Source organism: Onychomys torridus, chromosome 7 (genome assembly GCF_903995425.1).
Source record: "Onychomys torridus chromosome 7, mOncTor1.1, whole genome shotgun sequence".
In the NCBI taxonomy this organism is placed as follows: Eukaryota; Metazoa; Chordata; class Mammalia; order Rodentia; family Cricetidae; genus Onychomys; species Onychomys torridus.
Window position 1 is genome coordinate 39,462,665 of NC_050449.1, and position 21,335 is coordinate 39,483,999.

At 45.6% G+C, this 21,335-nt stretch overlaps 1 protein-coding gene across 4 annotated transcripts in view; it reads left to right on the top strand.

Moving 5' to 3' along the window:
- The first annotated feature begins 4,991 nt into the window (after positions 1-4,991).
- Sik3 (SIK family kinase 3) overlaps positions 4,992-21,335 on the top strand; it is a 215,713-nt gene continuing 199,369 nt past the window's right edge. For all 4 annotated transcript variants that reach the window (XM_036193546.1, XM_036193545.1, XM_036193548.1 and 1 more), the window contains exon 1: positions 4,992-5,318. In XM_036193546.1, the coding sequence (XP_036049439.1) occupies positions 5,046-5,318 (273 nt within the window). In that variant the 5' untranslated portion in view covers positions 4,992-5,045. The remainder of the gene's footprint in view (positions 5,319-21,335) is intronic.

Below are 21,335 nucleotides of genomic sequence, written 5' to 3' on the forward strand. Positions count from 1 at the left end.
ACCCCGGTTCCAGGGGACCCAATGCCCTTTGCTAGTGCAGGCACATGGTGTATATACACATACTTGCAGGCAAAATACTCGTATGCATAAAATTTTTTAAATTGTATTTTTTCTATTTCTTCAGGGTCTTACTATTTACTATAGGCTGGCCCTGAACATGTGGCAACTTTCCTGTCTCAGCTCCCCAGGTGCTCAGATTATGGACTATACCTGGCACAGGTCCTAAGATTTTTTTTTTCAGAATTTTTTTTTTAAAGATTTATTATGTTCTGCCTGCATATATGCCTGCAAGCCAGAAGAGGGAGCCAGATCTCATTACAGATGATAGTGGGCCACCATGTGGTTGCTGGGAATTGAACTCAGCACCTCTGGAAGAACAGCCAGTGCTCTTAACCTCTGAGCAGCCATCTCTCTAGCCTGGTCCTAAGATTTTGTACCACTTACAGAAGCATGAATGTCTTTTCTTTTCTTTTCAAGATGCTATGACTTGAACTTAGGGTCTCATATATGCTAGGCAAGCACTCGATTTCCAGCCCCCAATTTTTTCAATTACATTCGTTTATTTATTTATTTATTTGTGTGTGTGTGTGTGTGTGTGTGTGTGTGTGTGTGTGTCCCCTGTGTATGCCATGATGCATGTGCAGGTTACCACATCTTGTAGGAAAAATTGGTTCTCTCCTTCCACCATAAGGATCCTGGGGATCAGATGGAGATCACCAAGCTTGGCAGCAAGTGCCTTTACCCCTGAGTCATCGCCATGGTCCCCCTTTTATGATTTTATTATCATTATTATGTACGTGCATATACTTGCGCATGTGCATTCCTGCACACTCGGGAGCATATGTATACCATGATTACAGACATACCCCGGCACAGGGTAGAGGTCAGAGGACAACCTAGAGGAAGCAGTTTCACCCTGCCTTTCACCCTGCTGAGGCTTGCTCCTGTCATGGTCTGTCCTCCAAGTTCACTGCCCCTTGAGCTTCCAGGTGGTTCTCCTGCCTCTACCAGTTCACTGTAGGAGTGCCAGATTGCAGGCTTGAGACACCACATCTGCCTTATGTATGTGGGTCGATAACCTCAGGTCACCAGGAGGTTACCATGCCGTGAACTCTTCGCCTGGTGAGCTGATGAGCCATCTCACGTTTCTGCTCTATCATCTCCATCAAGAATGCCTTGGTTTGAGCTTTCCAGGTTTTGGCAAGCAGACAGAATGACATCACAACTGCAGCAAGGTTCACTTTTGTCCTTGAACACACCTTTGCTTTTTCAGAAAATAAGTAGTTGGATATAGTGGCCGGTTGTGGCTATCTCTTTACCCTGCTATTAAATGCCATCCATGTCTCTGAGATTTCAGCAACCCAAGTCAGTCCTCTGCAAAGAGCAGGGAGACCCTTACTGGAACAATTCATTATGGCAGTGATGTTCTTTCCTAGAGAAGAGCAAGTCTCCTGGGAGGTGTTTTATAAGCACAACTACCACAGGCCCATCACTGAGCTGTGTTGTCTGCTGCTCAGATACTTCAGATGCCCCTGTCTTGCTTCTAAGAACCCTCAACCTTCCCTTCTCCACTGCTGTTTTTTTTAATCAGTGTTCAATTACTATAACAAATACATAGAACACTCAACTTCTGAAGAGAAAAGGTTTCCTCTGGCCCTGTTTCTACTGGGTCTGTATCAGGGATCATGGGAGCACACGGCAGAGCAACATTGTTTACTTCATGGCTAGGAAGCAAAACAGAGAGAGGGAGGCCAATTTCCTAATCCCACACTCCCCAGTCACATCTTGCCAGGTCCCATCACTTAATAAAGTTTCCACAACTTCCCAATAATGCCCAAGCTGGGGACCAAGCCTTTAGCATATGAGCTTTGGGAGTGCATTCCAAATGGAAACTACCAGGTTGAATGCTAGCTCAGTCCCCTGATTTAAGAAAGAGACTTTTCCTTCTGGCTTCTTCCTTCCTAAGGATTATAACAACTAGGGAAAGAAGCTCCAGACTTCCACTTCCACCACTTTCTTGCTTGCTCTGTGACCTTTCACAGTTCACTAATTCCTCCAATCTCTCCATTCCTCATTTTCCTTATCTGCAGAATTCAGATAATGATATAATGTCTCTCTAGAGGTTGTTGTCTTTTTTTTTCTTTCTTGAAACAGGGTTTCCTCTGTGGAGTCCTGGCTGTCCTGGAACTGACTCAGGCTAGCCTAGAACTCAGATCCACCTGCTTCTGTCTCCTGAGTAGTGGGATCAAAGGCGTGCATTACCACCACCCCACTTGTCTTAAGTGATTTCAGATCTGTATACCATGCAATATAGTGCCTGGCAAATTGTTGCTGTTAATATTACTCTTTTGTGGTGCTAGGGACTGAACCTAGGTCTCTGAGCATGCCAAGCATGTATTCTACCACACAATACCCCGTCTCCCAATTGTTGGTGTTAATGTGGTTTACTTCCCAATGTTAATTCAGTCTTGGCTACTCAATATTCTTCATCTAAACTATTTTTCTTTTTCTTTGGTTACCTTTGATGAATTTGCGGACTACTTCAGTATTTCTGTTTTCTTCTCACCCACTTTCTGGCACCATTCCATAAAGGCAAGGAACATACATGACACAGTATCTGGCTATCCCATACTCACTGCTAGGGAACCAGCAAGATAGGTCTCTTTGGAAACTAAAGCTACACTCCATTTTTCTAGGTTCTCCTCAGTGCTTTCTTGGTGGAGGCAGGGGTGGGAGGGTGGGAAGAGTAAAAGAATTAGAATATGGCCGGGCGTGGTGGCACATGCCGCCTTTAATCCCAGCACTCGGGAGGCATAGGCAGGCGGATCTCTGTGAGTTCGAGGCCAGACTGGTCTCCAAAGCGAGTTCTAGGAAAGGCGCAAAGCTACACAGCGAAACCCTGTCTCAAAAAACCATTAAAAAAAAAAAAAAAGAATTAGCTGGTAAAGAATTGTGTGGTAAAGCATGCACAAAGCCCTGAGTTCGATCCCCAGCATCACATAGAACAGTCAAATAGGTACACACTTGCAACCCCAACACTTGGGAGGTGGAAGCAGGAGGATCACACATTTAAGACTGTCCTTGGTTACACAGGGAGTCTGAAGTTAGCTTGAACTACACGAGACCTTGTTCAGCTGGGCACGGTGGCCAACGGCCTTTAATTCCAGCATTCGGGAGGCAGAGGCAGGTGATTTTTATGAGTTTGAGGCCAGCCTGGTCTACATATCCAGTGCATAGCCATTGACAAGAGTGGTTTCAGTACTAATTCTAAGGCTTCAAGAGAGAAAGACTGTTTCTCTTTGCTTCACCAGCAGAGCTACCCCCCATCCCCAAGGAGATGGTAAACTCATTCTAGAGCCAGCCCCAGTTATTGGCTTCACTAGAGGCAGGTGCGGGCCATGTAGTGGTAAGCGTGGCTGGCCACACCCAATCATTCATCTGGGATTGAGTGATCTCACTTGATGAATAGGTTTCAGGGGCTAAGAAGCAAGGTCTATGTCATCCCTGTCCTTATTTGATGGTAAAGGAGCCAATTAGTGTTAATTGTGTTGGCAACTAGAAACAGCCACCAGGGAACTGATCCAAGGCAATTGTGGGATGACCCCTCTGTCCCATCCTAGTCCCAACCATTACTCATGTCAGATGGGGGAATCAGAGCATTAGGAAATGTCCTCTGGTCAGAGAGAGAGTAAATATGTATTTCCCTTCTCACATACCCAGTGACCTGGATGCCAGTTTTTAATATTGCACAGGCAGTGACCTGGCAATACTTTTGTGCCTCGGAGGGGAGTGTGGGTAGGTGTGGGTAGATCAGCACTGGACATTTGGAATACACTTTAACAGGAATGTTCACAGCCTTCTCTCTTCCTTTCCTAACAGGCCAAAGGCTATCTCTCCTTTACAGCCCAATTTCCCATCCCCACCAGAGGCAGCTACATCAATCTACTTAATAAGGACGGAGGAGGGGGAGGCTTGGGAACAGCCCAGGATGTGGAATGTCAGATAACTGGAGGGAAGAAAGAGGGATATGAGTTTTATTGCTGGGGTTATTAATTTGACCATCTTTAATGTCCTTGGAGACTCATTAGTAGGGATGGAATTTATATTATTTACTCATTTTGCTTAACAGTTTGCTCATCTTTAAACATGACACGGCTCTTGAGGCAACGCACATCAGCACTTCACCAGTACTAACCCAACGACAGAAAAGGAGTCAGAAATTCTGACAAACACTGGCTATAGAACTGCTCCGAGACCGGGTAGGGGGGGGGGGGGGGGGGGGAGGGAGGTGCAGGAAAGAAAATGACGTACCTTTTCTGGCCCTCACCCACCTAATGACTGGAATGCGTGTTTGGGCTAGGTTTATCGCACTTGAATATGCAAACTCTAACTTCCCCATTCCTCGGTGTTCGATGACTATTAGATTGATTGTGTCCAAGGTGAGCTGGGTTTTGTAAGAGTTTTGCTGAACAATTCCCTTGCCTTGCTACCAACTTGGTTACAGTTGCTTAAATACTGAGGCTATTCCTGCCTCTGTGGCCTCCAGGGCTAAAGTGGGACAAGGCTGGTATTTTTGGTGATGAGGAAATCCTTTTAAGGGAGGTTTGGTGGTGACTGAACTGGGACACGGGTCAGAGCAGGGATCCCATCAGCGAACCTGGGCCGTTGGGGGGTCTGGTTCTGGGGTGTCTCACCGCGTATCCCTACCTCCTCGCCAGGCGCGGCGGAAGCTTAGACGTGGCTGCAGACCCTAGACGTTTTCACTGCCTGTTCCCCAGAGGGGGGCACTCGGGAGCCGGAGCCTCAGGAACAGGGACCCACGCGGGAAGGTCGAGTTCGCCCGGTGAGGTCACGGTTGCCATGGCTCCGGGCAGTGACGCGCGTCCGCACGTGACGCGCGGTTGCCATGGCGCCGGGCGCCCGGCGGCGCGGGAGCCCCGCCTCCCGGAGTGACGTCTGTCGGCAACCCCCCTCTTTCGGCCCCCCCGCGCCCCCTCCCCCCCGGCCGGCTCCCCGCGGCCCCGGAGGTTTCACTGCACAACAAGATGGCGGCGGCGGCGGCGAGCGGAGCTGGCGGGGTTGCCGTGGCCGGAGCAGGGGGAGCCGGGCCGGCCGGTCGCCTGCTGCCTCCGCCCGCCGCGGGGCCCCCTGCAGCTCCCGCCGCGGTGCCCCCGGCCGCCGGCCAGCCGCGTCCCGCAGCCCCGGCCTCCCGCGGGCCGATGCCCGCTCGCATCGGCTACTACGAGATCGACCGCACCATCGGCAAGGGCAACTTCGCTGTGGTCAAGCGGGCCACGCACCTCGTCACCAAGGCCAAGGTAGTGGCTCCGGGGACCGCGCGGCTGCGGGCTGCGCTACCCGGGGAGGGGGGGGGGCGTTGCAGGGTGGCCGGACCCAGGGAGTCCGCGATTCCCGGGAGCTCGGGTCAGGGTCAGCAGCGGTGGCGGCAGGAGAAGGCAGGGACCTCACAGCGGAGGGGGACGGGGGCACTGAGCAGCTGGGCACCTAAGGGGTCCTCAGGGCTGTGCGCAGGGTGCTAGGGGAGGGTGACTGGAAAAGAGGCGTTGGAACTCTCAGGGGGCCGGCCGACTGCACGCCAGGAAGACTCCGGAACCAGCAATTAGGAAACCATCGGAGAATGAGGGCAGGGGCATATGAAATGTGGACCATAGGATGGGGGAGACTCTCAAACTGGCCACCTCGGGCTTCCCAGGGACTGCGGGACGGCTGGGGCACGGACTGAGGGTGTGCGGTGGGTGCAGGATAAGAAGGACCTGGCACCTATGGCAGAGATAGGAATTCACGTTTGATTTTTTTTAAAGATTGATAGATGGTGTCGGGTGGAAGCCTGAGGAGCACACTTGATTACTGGAGGAGGCAGTGAAGAAAACGGGGAAATGAGGGGGAAAATGGAAGGGACTCAAGAACCGATGTCCCAAGGGTTAATCAATTTAGGATAGATGGTTTGCTGGTTATTTTTAGTTGTCAGAGGGTCTGGAATTGTGGGCTTTGTAGAGCCCAGGGTGGGCTCTTCAGTAGGGAAGGGAACCGTGCGATTCACACTAAAGAATTACACTCATTTGGGCCCTTTGGTTCCCAAGGGATTTGAGGAGCTGTAGTAGTGAAATTGGCCAAGGTCAATTAGGAAGCCATGTATGTATATACACACAATAATATGTTTTAAGGAAATAGAGGTAGCACTTTTACATAGCCTTTTTCATCGAGAGTATGGAATCTTTTAGTTTTGATGGAATCCACAAAGCCTGTTTGAATTCCCATTTATTCTTTGCTCAATACCTCACTTGAATGGTTACTTTTAATGTAGTCATTCATTGTATTTAGAAGAGTAGCTTGAGTTTTTCTTCAGCCTGGCTAATGAAAAACCTTTACAGCTTCTGCAGCTTCCTACCCAAGGCACACCAGTTCCCCTCACCTCCTCACCCTAGCCTCTGGTTATCTTTGCCTACCTTGTTTTGGCTTTTATGGCAGTCACTCCCTATCTGGGCCTTGTCTCCTGCTTATTTGCAACCTGAAGTTCCTTCCCTCTGGTCTCTGTCAGAGACTACAAGGGGCCCTTCTTCCTAGGGTGGCTGGGTGGGTGGCTGTGGAGGAGTGATTGGTCAGTTTCACTTCCTCTGGAGGGACCCCTTCAAGCCTTTTTTGTCAGTTTTTACCAGAGGGCCTCAAGTCTTCAGAGCCAAGTGACATTCTCAAGTGTGTCTCTCCTGTTGCAATCCCTCAGACCGGCAGCTGTAGTTCAGGGCTGCAGGGCTGCATCTCCTTACCCCCTACAGGGTGTGGAGCCCTGTTGACTGTTGACCAAGCCAAACTTGTGTTTACAAACAACATGCCTGGGCCTTGTTCCCTCCTTCCCCTCTGCTTCTGTGGTTATTTTGCTCTGACCTCTGGGAAATGGACTCCACAAACATAATTGGTTGTTTGGCTCTGTTTTCTATGATTTAAACAATTTTGAATCTTCCAGCTCTTAGATATACCAAAATATTGATTTAAAAAAATCTATGACAGGCTGGGTTGAGTGTCTTGTAAATGTAATTGCAAACAGTTGATTCTTGGCTTTATATATAAAAGGGACATTTCTGTCTTTAGTAGTCAGCAAAGCCAGTGCCTAATTTATGGTTGGTCTGGCTGTTTTCGTGTGTGTGTGTGTGTGTGTGTGTGTGTGTGTGTAGTTTTTCTCTGAGACCTTGCTATCCTTTAGGACTGCAGCCTTTACAGCATTGGCTTGTTTATAGACGGGTGTCACTGTTTATATTGGTTTTTATCTTTGATCGTTTGTGGCGTGCAGTTATGCAATTCCTATGTATGGAAATATTCAGACTTGAATGAGGCTGATATGGCTGGGACAATGAGTTGCATATGTGGAAGAGACCACACCAGCATTTGTTTGTGCTTCTGTAGCAGTGTGCAATTTCCTAGCCCCAGTTCCAAGTGTCCTATCTTCTTGCTACTTAAATGACTCTGACGACACAGTAAAGCTCAGTTCAAAAGGAGCTGTCACGTGCTGGGGTGAACCATGGCCATATTTTGGCCTGCTCCCTGCTTATCTGCGTTCATTTTGGAAGGGGTCCTTCAACACTGACAGCTGAGATGTGCCCAGCAGCTGCTGACATGCAGTAGGGTGGCCTATTAAGGCCACGGTTTGGTTATATAACGGCAGGGAAGGTGCCTAGGTGCTAGAAGTTGCGGGTGCTGTATTCAGGGAGATGGACTTTTCTCCCTGTGTCCTGCAGTGTTCTTCTGCAATCAGGGCAAACGGAGGCAAACAATTGTTTTTCTTCCCTGTCTCTTTCTACAATAGGTCATCCCCCCCCCCCCCCTTTTAAAGGTGTATTTTTTTTTTCTGTTTCCTTTCCTCCTTTATGTCCCTGAATGGTCTGAGTGTTTCTTCTAATGGTGTACAAAAATCAGACCCAGATAATTCCGACAATACCTGGGTTGGTAGGAGGAGGTTAGGCGATAGGTGTGTATCAGAGAACTGTTTATGACCCCCCTCTCCCGTGACCCACTCCAAGGACTCAGAAGCTAAGTAAACTTCATTTATTGACTAAGCTACTGCACTCTGTCCAACAGTAAGTGAAGCTGGCTCCTCTCCAGACCCTCTGTTAACTCAAACTTCTCAGAGCAGGACCCAGGGCTAGTAGAGTAGTGGAGAGAACAGGAGCTCTCTTCTGTGTGCTTGCTGGGTCCCTTTGCAGCATGGTTTCCAGGAGCTCAGACCTGACGCCCGCCCGCCAGCATCACTGCAGTGCTGTGAGTGAGCGAGTGAGCGTCACTGCAGAAGGAGCGACAGGCTTGGGTCAGCAGCTCACCTTGTCTGTCTTTGCCCTACCTGCTTGGATTCTCTCTCTCTCTCTCTCTCTCTCTCTCTCCCTCCCTCCCTCCCTCTTTCTTTCTTCCTTCCTTTCTTTCTTTCTTTTTTCCTTTTTTTGAGACACATAGCCCACGGTTCTCTGTTCTTTTGGTAGAACACTCTAAAGTATTAGGATTTGTTTGTTTGTTTGTTTTAAATAGACCCCCCCCCCCAATTACTTATAGTCAGTTTCCTGTGCCTAATTGTACTTCAAGCTAGTTGGATGGCTGGAACAAAGAATAGCTAGCTACATTCTTTGTGTATTTAAAGACTACACATGACTAGGAATGCTTTTGGCCACAATATTGGTAAGTTATCATTTCAGCAGGTTCAGTCGCCGGCCAGTGGTTCTCGGTAAGAGCTTCAGCTCTGCCTGCTTTGAATCCTCTGCTGTTTAGGACTGGGGCAGTGCTGGGATACTACTGACTGGCTAAACCTCTTTGTGCTGGATTTCCTCATACAATGGGATGACAGTAGCACTCACCTCACCAGTTTGAGTGTTGCGAAGATTAACTGTTGTGTGTAATGCTGTCCCTGCAGTGTTTGGCACTTAAGACATAGGTAAGAAAAGTCGTCATCATTCTTATCCGGTGCTAGAGTCAGTAAGATGAGTAAGACAGGCTAGCCCCCCTCTTGTGCATTTTACACCCCGAGGAAGAGCTCTTGACCGAAAGAGCCGTTGGTTCTGGATAGGTAGACACAAGCTGCATGTTATGCTTTCGTGCAAGAAAAAAACCAGTTTGCTACTATTTCAAGTGCCTTAAAGTTCCTCGGTGTAATCCTCTGTAGTCCGAGCTGGTCTGAAACTCTTGGTGACTCTCTTGCTTCAGAGCCCCCTGGTGCTGGGATTTTAGGCTTGAACACCTCATTGGGCTATGAAAGTCATTCAGGATAGTTTTCCATTACAATTCATTTTATTTTACTTATTTTTAATTTTTTTTTTAAACAAGAGACTTATTTGATGAAAACATTGGCCTTCGCTTTGGGCTGCCTCAAAATGTTCATTTACTGAGTACTGGGGATTGAACACAATTGTTACCCACGTATTTGCACCACTGAGTATGTTCTCAAGCCTTTTGTTTGTTTTGTTCCTGGCCAGGAACTCAGTGTGTAGCGGCCTTAAACTTGAAACCTCTCCCGCTTCAGTTTCTTGTGTGTTGGATTATGGGTGTGTGCTACCACACATGGCCTTTTCCCTTCTTACTTTTCAAATTATGTTCAAATTCACTAATTAATGTGTATGGGTGCTTTGTTGGCATGGTTGCCTCTGCACCACCTGCAGCTGATGCCCCTGGAGGCCAGAAGAAGACATCAGGTCCCCTGGAACTGTTGTGAGCCAGCAGCCTTATGGGTGTTGGGGATCCAACCCTGGTTCCCTGGAAAAGCATCCTGTTCCTTAACCACTGAGCTGTCTCTCCAACCTCATATTATTTTTATTTTTATTTTTTTTGAGGCAGGGTCCTATGTAGCCCTCTTTTGCCTCCAACTCACTGTCTTCCTTTCTTCTCTGGCATGCAGGGATTATATGGAGCCCCTCATCTGGCCTATATTTTCATTGTTTTTTGTAACTAATTTTTGTTATACTGATGATGAAACAGGTTTTTGTTGTTTTAGGTCCCCCCCCCCCCCATGTAATCTTTTCTTCTTGAGTGAATCTTAAGATTTACTTAAATTCTGTGGAAAATATGAAAAATGTTCCTACACATTTGTAACTGGGTATAGTGACACATGCCTATAATCCCAGCTCTTGGGAGGCTAAGGCAGAGAGAGGATCATGGGTTTGAATCAAATTCAAGGCCGGTTTGAGTTTCATAGACCTTGTCGAAAACAGAGAAACAAACAAAATCAGAATCCCACCCTCCAAACTCTTATCTACCACCCAAAAAACAAAAGGATTTGCACTTGGCATTACACAGCTCACTATGTAGAAGGGATAGCTTATTTTCATGCCTCCAGCCCAGGACATCATGTATACCAGGCAAGTATCCTGCTCCTGGATGTGTCCTCAGCTCAGGACTTTAAAACTGAAATGTGTCGCAGTGAAAACATTTTGCCCTAAGTCCTCATTCCTAAGACTGTCAGCACGTGCACCTGTGAAGGGTGTGCTTAACTGCAGACTCGGTTCACAAGGACTCAGAGCCTGACTTTTGCTTTTAAAGAAGAGTTTAATGAAGCAGATGAGCTCACGCGTGTGCCCTTCAGAAAGTGGGAACAGAGTCACTAGTAAACAGAAGAAGAAAGAAAAGACATTGAAACCAGCTTTTTGCATGCCATACATCAGGGATGATAGTCCCATCCTTACACAATCTAGAGGTGACTGCTGGAGGGTGACTAGGTTCATTTCGGTCTCCTTGTGTTGGGGTTACTCCTTTGCTTGAGCCTCTTCTGGGGTGCTAGGGCCAATTAGAACTAGTCTTTGTGGAGTCAGAGCACCAGTATTCCACTTTCAGCATCAAAGATGTTTATTTTAACATTCTGACTTTGGTGCCAACTCCCTAGAAAGTCATAGATCTGGCTCAAGTCAGAGGCGCCCAGACCAGTTGTCTCTGGGCCAGAAGTGCTTGCTGGTTCATTTTCCAATCATCAGCCTGGCTGGTGTGTTTTGGTGCATGGCATAAAAGAGGACAAAGTCAGTGCTTTGAAAACAAAGAGAAATGTTCTTCAGTCACAAAAGGCTCTGAAATTATAAAAGGTACTAAGACATTTCTGCTAAGAGTGGACTCTTCCCCATACCCATTCATGCAGGTTGGTTGATGGATTCTGGCTTTGGAATACACTACTGAAAAAGAGACACACACACACAACAAACAGACAAAACCCCACCTATATCCTGGAACTTACTTTCATTTCTTTATTTTGAAATGAGGTCTTGCTATGTAGACTAGGCTAGCCTTGAACTCAGAGATCAGTTTGTCCCCAGTGCTGGGATTAAAGGCATGGTCAACCACATTTAGTTAGAATTTGCTTTCAAATAGATGGAGATAGATAAGAGACCTGCAAAACAGCAAACAAAAACCCCTCAATTCCAAGGGGAAAATGAATGGGCTGGCGACTATGGGGAAAGCCGCAGCTTCAGCAAGGCCATAGAAAGCAGATGGAACTTTAGCTGATGGTGAGGAAGAGTCAGCTTTGAAAGATGAGAAGACAGCATTCCAGACAGGAGCAGTGGCAAATGTGAAGATCTTGGAACCAGAAAGGACCACCCAAAGATTAGACCCAAGGCCATGTGTCTAGGGCTTTAGTAGACAGAGCAGAGCAGTAGGGATGAGTTCAGACAGGGAGACAGGCAGAGTCTACAGGTCTTCTCCTCTGCATTATGAAATTGGTCGTGACCAGGAGATAACACCAGACTGCAGCATAACTGAGCACAGATCACCTCTGGCTGGTGCATTTTCGAAATCCCATGCTGCTTACTTTATGGCTAAGAGGGAAAAAAAAAAAAAAGCCATCCATGCCTATTTAGTTTTGAGGCAGGGGAGGTAGTCAAATTTAACAGCATAGATTCTTTCACTCTATTAGAGAAGGCCATACATTTTACACACTAAACATAACCAACCAACAAAGCCTTGTTGAATTTAATGGGCACAGAAAGGTCTTCTAGATGTTCCATTCAAATTCATTTCCAGAGTTCAGTAAGACATAGCAGAATTTAGAGTCTCAGTGAAAAAAATTTACTCAGTATGTGTTGGGGGTGGGTCATGCATGTCATCATGCATGTGTGGAGGGCAGAGGACAAACTGCAGGAGTTGGTTCTCTCCACCTTTTGAGCTCTGGGAATTAACTCGGGTCCTCAGACTCTCTGGCCCTGAGTCTCAGGTTTCAATGGAGCATTAAGGTCCTTTTGGGTTGGGAATTTAGCTCAGTGGTAGAGCACTTGCCTAGCAAGCGCAAGGCCCTGGGTTCGATCCTCAGCTCAAAAAAAAAAAAGAAGAAGAAGATCCTTTAGAACACTATTCATTAGATTCATGGTTGTCTTCCATAACTTTCCCCCATTTTCCGAGAGTGCTATAGCCCGTTAGAAGGATGCTGGAAGTAGAATCTGCGCGTCCCAGACTTCTCAACTCATAGAAGACAGTGCCCTCACACTCTGAACGTTTGCTCTTTTGATTAGCAAAAGAACACATACCTACCAACCAGAGTTGGAGATGTTTGCTTTATTAAAGCAAGCCTTCAAAGTGAGAAGCGTGAGACATTTCTGTGTCGGAAGATGAACGGCCCTGTCCACACGGGTCTTGTCACCATGCTTTGTCATCCTTGCTTCAGCTCTGCAGTCCTCCACCGTTTGCCTTAAGTCTCACTCAGTCCTCAGGACCCCCTCTTTCTTGTTTGTTTATTTTATTTATTTATTTTTCCAAGACAGGGTTTCTCTGTGTAGTCCTGGCTGTCCTGGAACTCACTCTGTAGCCCAGGCTGGCCTTGAACTCAGAGATGAGCCAGCTTCTGCCTCCCAAGTGCTGGGATTAAAGGTGTGGGCCACCACACCCAGCTCAGTGCCCCCTCTTCATGACAGATGCAAAGGACATCCAAAAGGGAAGGACATAAATACAGGAGGATGACCACAAACATAGTTTTCTTGTGTCACCATATGTATGGAGGACACTCCTAGGAACACAGCTCACTGTACTCTCGCGCTGGCTTGATCCTCCTGTGAAGGAGGCACTCCCAGATGATCTTTCTTCACTGGCCAGCCTGCAACCAGTTACCATGCGCCATCTTACAACTAGATACATACATATCCTGGTGATAGAGGCCAGGGCATGAGAACTATATCTAAGTTTTAAATTTGCTTCTGATTTCTGCCTGAGCTGTACCTATCTCTGTGTGATTGGCCCTCACCCATCAGCCGGTTCCCTGGCCTCTCCTAATACAGAGTAACTCCCTTACTGGTGTACTGGCAGAGTTGGAGTGTCCTGTGGATGACTTATGATAGCATCCAGAGGCTGAAAATTATATATAGTCTCCTGGGCTTTTGTCCTTGCATAATAAATCATTGCTAAATAAATAGCCAAGGCATCGTCACTGTGAAGCCTCAGCAGTCGGTGATGAATGAGCTGGAAAGGCCTGTGTGTAGATCTGTTCAGAGTAGAATCCTATCAGCTAGCACAGAACTGTTGGATGAGCCATTGTGAAGTTATTTTAGTAACATATTACAGTTTAGCAAGTGTGTGACCCATAGTACACAAGGACTCCACCTCTCAAAATTAAGCTTTTAAAAGAGGTAGGAATCAGCTGGGTGTGGTGCTACACACCTGTAATCCTAGTGCTTTGGAGTTGGAGGTGGGGAGATTAGCAGTTCGAGGTCAGCCACCCCAAGTGGACTACAGGCTAATCCAGACTCCATGAGACCATGTCTAAAAGGGGAAAAAAAAAAAAAAAAGGAAGTAGGAATTAGATTGTGAGTACTTTACCACATTTCCCAGAGACTCAATAGGAAGGAGGAGAGACCCCATTGCCTCTTTAGATTTGTCTGTGTGGGCAGGGCTTACTCAGATGGGGAATTTTGGATAGTTAGTTCAAGTTCAAGTTAGGTTTTGATTGAGAAGTTCTGCCCAGTATCTGCTCTAGCACCTGCTTGCCAGCCTTGTGTCCTTTCTCCACAAATGTGAATGTGTAGGTTCCCAGGCTTCTCCTTGCCTTTCTCTCTCCCTTCCTTCCTTCTCCTCCCTTCCTTTGAGACGGGTTCTAACTATATAGCCCCATGTCATTAAGAGAACTGGTCAGTCAGACACATACCCTGATGATCAGGTGAGGGCTAACAAAAACATTTATCTAGCGTCCCTCTGAATTTGGTTGGAATTTCTGCTCTGTGGGCTATCTATACATGCTCTCCCTACCCTGTCCTCACCCATCATATAATAGCTCTGCATACACATTCACTGTGTAGGCCAAGCTGCGCTGAACTTGTAGTGATCTTATTGCCTGTGCTTCCCAAGTACTGGGATTATAGGTGTGACTACTATATCTGGTTTATGGGTGCTGGGGACCAAACCTAAGGCTTCACACATGCTAGAGAATTATTCTACACACTGGCCTATATCTCCTGCCCCTTTTCTGTTTGTTTGTTTGTTTGTTTGAGACGGGGTCTGCTATGTAGCCCAGGCTGGCTTTCGATTTTTGATAGTCCTCAGGTACCCTAGTGCTGGAATTACAGGTGGGTCACCATTCACATTTTTGCAAATCTCTAGAGGGTCATTGGCCATTGATATAGTGGTTTATTAATTCATTCTATTCATCCACCCACTTACCCATCCATCTAGTAAAACCCCACCCCACCCCAAGGTGTCTCTGTGTAGCCCTGGCTGTCCTGGGACTTACTATGTAGATCATAGAGATCTATCTACCTGCTTTCTGAGTGCTGGGACTACAGTTGGCCACCATGACCAGCTTAGTAAACTTTTGAAAAGTAGAAGTAGGGCATTGTTGAGGTGGGTAAAGTCCTTGTTGTGCTAATGTGAGGACCTGAGTTTAGCTCTCTCATTCCCGGAGCAGAAATAAGGCTCAATAACCAGCCAGCCTAGCCCAATTGTTGAGCTCCAAGTTCTGCCTCAAAACATAAGGAGAATCGGCTCAGTGATTAAGAGTGCATCCTGCTCTTCCAGAGGACCTGAGTTTGGACCTCAGCACCCATGTCAGGTGGCTCCCAACCATTTTTAACTCTGGCTCCCAGGGAACTGATAACTTTCTGGCTTCCACAGGCTCCATCACACTTGTGTGTGTTCACACAGACACATGTATAAATACAAATAATAAAAATAAAATAAAAATTAAAAATGAAGTTGGAGAGTGATAAAGACACCTAGTGTTGACTTCTGACTTCCCTACATGCATGTATGGGTATACACACCTGTACACACATGCATATCCCCCCCCCCCATACACACGTGTGCATCTGCACTCGTAGAACTGAATGATATAAGCATATCTAGTGAGGTGAGTTTTCTGCTCACATCTCCACAGTTTCTTTCTTTAAAAAAAGATTGTATGCTGGGTGGTGGTTGTGCACACCTTTAATTTCAGCACTCCAGAGGCAGAGGCAGGTGTATCTCTGAGGTGGAGGCCAGCCTGCTCTAAAATAGAGTTCCAGGACAGCCAGGGTTGTTACACAGAGAAATTCTGTCTTGAAAAACCAAAAAAAAAAAAAAAAAAAAAAAAAGACTATGGCTTATAAGTTTTGGTTTTACCCAATCACTGGGAAAGCTTTAGTGAAACATTTCACTATTAGGATAAGAATTTGAACTGTGTCAAGATGATGAAAAAAAAAAATGCTGGCTAAAATCTTTTTAGACTATGGATTGGCCTACAGAAAAATGTCTGCTGTAAATCAAACAGTGAAGGGGAAGATGAATAGGAGTCTCACTTATACAACTTACGTAAAACACAGCTCTCTGAACAGATGAAGATAGGTCTCTTCTGTATCCCAGAATCTAATCAATATTTATATGTATAATTCAGCTATCATTTGGCTTAAAAGGGCTTATTGGGAAATGTTATCACTTTTACTATTTTTTTTTTTTTTTTTTGGTTTTTCGAGACAGGGTTTCATCTGTGTAGCTTTGTGTCTTTCCTGGAACTAGCTTTGTAGACCAGGCTGGCCTCAAACTCACAGAGATCTGCCTGCCTCTGCCTCCCAAGTGCTGGGATTACAGGCGTGTGCCACCAATGCCTGGCCCTGTTTTCTACAGAGAAAATAGTTTACTGTTTAAAAGAACCCTGGACTTTAAAATTATAACCTGTTTTTATGTTCAGGCTATCTGTGTATTATTTCTCCTGCAGTTATACATAGAATGTTTTTACATTAAAAACGGGACAAATACTATATAAAAAAGGATTGTATTTTGTTGTGTAAGTTAGAGGACAACTTGTGGGAGTTGGATCTGCCCTACCATGTGGGTTCTGGTGCAGGTACCAGATGACCCATCTTGACGGCCCCTCTACAGTTTCTTAATCGTGTTTCATAAACTTTTTTTTTTCTTGGTTTGTTGAAACAAGGTTTCTCTGTGTAGCTTTGGAGCCTTTCTTAGAACTCACTCTGTAGCTCAGGCTGGCCTCGAACTCACAGAGATCCTCCTGCCTCTGTCTCCTGAGTGCTGGGATCAAGCCCAGCCAGCGTGTTTCATGAACATTTATAAGGGTCTCTGGGATCAGTGAGTGCTGGCTGCTGTTTATTTCTTGGTAGTGCTTCAACATACTTGATATTTCTGAAAATCACTGTTTGTGAAAGTAAAAAAAAAAAAAGGCAAATGTTTAACTTATATTGTTTGATAGGGTGGTACAGTTTAATAACTTAATATGATTATATACATACATATATATATGGGCTACCAAATGAGTTCCAGGAAAAGACGCCACACAGAGAAATCCTGTCTCAAAAACCAAAAAAACAAAACAAAACAAAAACAAACAAACAAAAAGTTATAAATTACATTTATGGTGTGTGAATGTGTGTGCATGTTCATGTCGAAATCTCCTTCTACCACGGGATCCGGGGATGGGTGCAGGTTGGCAGACCTGGTGGCTAAGCACCCTTACTTATCAGCCATTGTATCTGGCCCTGATGGAGTCTTAATAACTCTTGGACTGTTTTTGAAGATAGTGTCTCGGTATGTTGCCCAAAGTGTTCTTGAACTTATAGGCTCATGTGACCCCCTCCATCCAGCTTCCTGAAGACTGGCACTATAGGCGCATATGTCACCACTGCAGGCAAAATTCCTCCTGTTAATGATGCTTTTTGTGATGCTCAGGATCAGACCCAGGGCTTTGAGAATGCTTGGCAAAAACACTACCATGGAGCAGCATCTCCAGTCCTATGAACCCCTTATTTTCTTTCCTTTTCTTTTTTTTTTTAAAATTTATTTTTATGTGCATTGGTGTTTTGCCTGCATGTATGCCCATATGAGGGTGTTGAGTCCCCTAGAACTAGAGTTACAGACAGTTGTGAGCTGCCATGTGGGTGCTGAGAATTGAACTTGGGTCCCCTGGAAGAACAGACAGTACTCTGAACCACTGAACCATCTCTCCAGCCTGAACCCCTTGCTTTCAGTGGAAAGCTCTTTCAAATCCAAGCCTCACGGGGCTTACTTCCCTTAGTTTATACCCCAGATATGGTCAGTATGGTCAGCTAGTGTGTCCAGCTTCCTCCTTCTGCTTTGAGACGCTTCTCTTCCTTTGAAGACCCCACACTGTCAGGCTGTAGGGTCTTCTTGAAAGAACTTCAGACTTCTTGTTCTTTGCTTTATAACGACGTGATACAATTTTAAAAAAAAAGAAAGAAAGAAAAGAAAGAAAGAAACCCTCAATTTTCCATCACTGGCCAGCGGTCTTCAGGAGTTATTTTAATTGGGCCTAACCTTTAATGGATTAATTCAGCTGGTGTTCCTTGTAATCTCTGTATGGGAAAAAGTAGCAGCTATTGGTACAAGAAGTTAGATTGTATTCTTAGGGTAGACAGGGGTTAAGTTAAAGGAGCGTTTGAATACATGTGGCTGAACCTAATGGAGGAAGGAAGAGAGGCCAGATTAGGCACGAAAAATCCCTTTACCTTAACCACACTGTCTTATTTTTACCACTTCTCTCCTGCCACCTTCCCCCCTTTTTCCCTGTTCATAAAAATAACATTATGCTCATGGAACAACTTTGGGAAAATTCAGGAAATTATGAAGAAGCAGACGGGAAAATGTCACCCATAATCCCGCTGCCCAGAGGCTGTAGTTATTGATCCTGTAAAATACTCTTGGCAGCCTGTGTGTTGAAAACTGGTTAGGGTCCTGTTTGTACTGCCATGCTTCTGTCTCTCTGCCACTTTGCACTGTCCGCCTAGCTCAGGCGGAAGCGTCAGTTTCTGTCTCTCTCTCTCTCTCTCTCTCTTTCCGTCCGACTCTTCGGAGTATTTTAGATTTTTTTGCTTTAGGTAGATTGTTAAAAGTGAAATTACTGGGCCAGAGGGCACACATGTTTGTGAGACACCGGATACTTACATTGCCACATTGCTTCCCAGACAGATTGCACCAGGGTTAGCCTCCCCAGCAGAGGTGAGAGGGGCCTCTGCCAGTCGGCAGCACTGGCTGGCTGCCTCCCCTGGCCCCTCTGCCTGTGCTGGCACGAGGGGCTCCTGCGTCTGCAGACCCAGGACCTCAGATGTGGTACAGTTCAGGGGTGATGAGCTACCTCTTCAGCTTCTAAGCTGCCTGCCCTTCTCTGAGCCAGCCTCGGGTACCTAACCTTTACTCGCCGCCTGTGTGTGAATCATCCTTCTGCCCTTCCACACAGAGGGACTTAAACAGCACTGAAGAAACTGCTGAAGGAGAAGGAGACGGAGACCTTCTTCTCCTATTTGTTGATCACCTGAGCCTTTTTGTTCTTCTTTGTTATTTATTTACTTTTGAGACATGTTCTCATTATGTAGCCTAAGCTGACCTCAAATCCAACTCTCCTGCCTTAGCCTGTAGGGATGGGCCACTGTATCCAGCTTTGGCTTATGTATTATTATTAGTTTTGTTTTGTTTTGTTTTTGAGATAGCGTATCTCTGTAGCTTTGGAGTCTGTCCTGGACTAGCTCTGTAGACCAGGCTAGCCTCGAACTAACAGAGATCCACCTGCCTCTGCCTCCTGGCCTATTATTAGTTTTTATTACTCACTTGTTTTGAATTAGGTATGAACAGAATCCATCTATTGTCAATGATGTGACATTCCCTGCCTCTCCCCCATGTATGTGTAGTGTTGGGGACCACATCCGGAGCCTTGCAAGTGCAAGGGAGTGCTCTCCCACTGAGCTGCACTCTCAGCCACTGGTGCCACTTAAGTTAAAAAAAAGGGCTTAAGCATACTTATTTTATCTGTATATGTGTTCAGGTGCCTGTAGAGGTAAGGAGGGGGAGTCAGACCTCTTGGAAGGTCTGTAGAGGGAGCCAGTCTAGGTGCTGGGATCTGAACCCTGGTCCTGTAATGGCGCAGGAGGCATTCTTAACCACCGAGACATCTCTCCAGCCCAAGTCCTTTTTTGTTTTAATCACTGTAGCTTTCTTTGCCTCCAGTTTTCCTTGCAGTAGGCTTAAAAAACACATTGACTAATAATTGGCTGTAGGCAAGGGATTTTTTTTTTTTTTTTTTTTTTGCCCAGCTTGGCAGTCCTTCATCTTCCCATTAATTACACCTATAATTCATTTGGATTTCCAACTTTACTTTGTTTTTGAAGCAAAAGTTATGGCATTGTAGGTTGTTTTATTGTTTGTTTATTTATTTTACTTTATTTTAATTTTTTTAGTTTTCTGAGATAGGGTTTCTGTGTACACAGAGAACTCTGTAGACCAGGCTGGCCTCGAACTCACAGAGATCCACCTGCCTCGCCTCCCGAGTGCCAGTGTTAAAGGTGTGTACTGCTGCCGCCTAGCAACTTAGGGCATTGTTAAAGTGGTATGAGTTAAGTCCTTGATTTTTATGGTCTCTCCAGTCTCTTGCCCATGTCTCATCCATATCCAGTTTGACTCTATTACATTTTTTCAAGTTGAATGCTTAGTTTTCACAGAAGCACGTCTGTCTTTTCTCCTTCACTTTCATCAGGTTGCCTGATATTTAATGAAATCACATCACTGAATAGGTAATGACAACAGAAAACCAGAGATGGGTGTGTGGCTCAGTGATAGAGTGTGTGTCTGTCATGTGTGAGGCTATGGGTTCCAGCCCAGCACAGGAAAAATAATTACCCTTAAGCCCGTAGGCATCAATGTCAGCAGAAGTGCCCAGGTATACAAGATTGTAGCTGATGGTTGGGGACTGTGCATGTTGTGGGCCTCAGTTGTACAAAGAGAAAGGGAAAAATCATTTAATTTGTAATGCGAGCATCTGAGGCAGTTAATTTTTTTTCTTTAACTAGTGAGCACCTTCATTACCCCAAATTGCATAAATATAAGATGATTGTAGCCAGGCAGTGGTGGTGCACACCTTTAATCCCAGCGCTCGAGAGGCAGAGCCAGGTGGATCTATGTGAGCTTGAGGCTAGCCTGGTCTACAGAGTGAGATCCAGGACAGGTACCAAAACTACACAGAGAAACCCTGTCTTGAAAAAAAACAAAACAAAACAAAAACAAAAACAAAAAAAAAAGAAAAGAAAAAAGGATGGTTGTGTCTTCCATGAAATAATTATCGAACTTAAAAAGTCAACTCAGCATGCAAAATAATGGGTTTCGTTATAACATTTTCATACATAGTGTGCTTTTACTTGAATTAATTTAAAATTATAAATAAGCTAAAGCTGCTAGGAGTTTGAGGACAAAATATTTTACAGACTCTTTTACTCTCCTATATACTTTTGGGTGGTATTTTTGTCCACTTATGTTAGGCTGTGCATGAATTGAACTGAATTTGATAATGGGCCACGATGTTAAAAAATTGGGAAGGAAACAGCCCAAGTCTCTAGATGAAAAGGTTTACATCCGCTCACTGCCAGTGTGGTGTTCCATGGAACAAGTTGACATTTTCATGTAGTGACTTGTTTTCTGTGTCTGGCAGGCAGTCTTCTTTGGATGCCATGAGAAACAGAATTGTTTTGATTGTGGAAGGCAGGAGCAGAGCTTGTGTTTCTTGGGATTGCTTGGGCACCTGCAGGATTCCTTACTTCTGTCTCTCTTCCTGCCTCCTGTTGTCCCTCTCCTTCTGTCAGAATGTCCCCATGTTGCATAAGCAATGTTCTGACAATCCATGAGCTTTTCAGTGGCCCATTTTTTTTAAAAAAACCTGTAAAATAATGTTTTTAGTGATTGTGTGTTCTTGGCTTACTTTCCACTTCTGACTCAACAGCCACAGTTATCCTAGCCCAATGGGGTAGTTGTATCTGGCTGTGGTCTTTGTGCCCCAGTCAGCTGCAGAATTAGGGCTTTTACATATTGTACCTAAATAGCTTCTGTGCATGTAGTAATTCTGGGAGGCAATTAAATGTTGCGATGGTATTTTCGGATCTCTTTAAAGAATA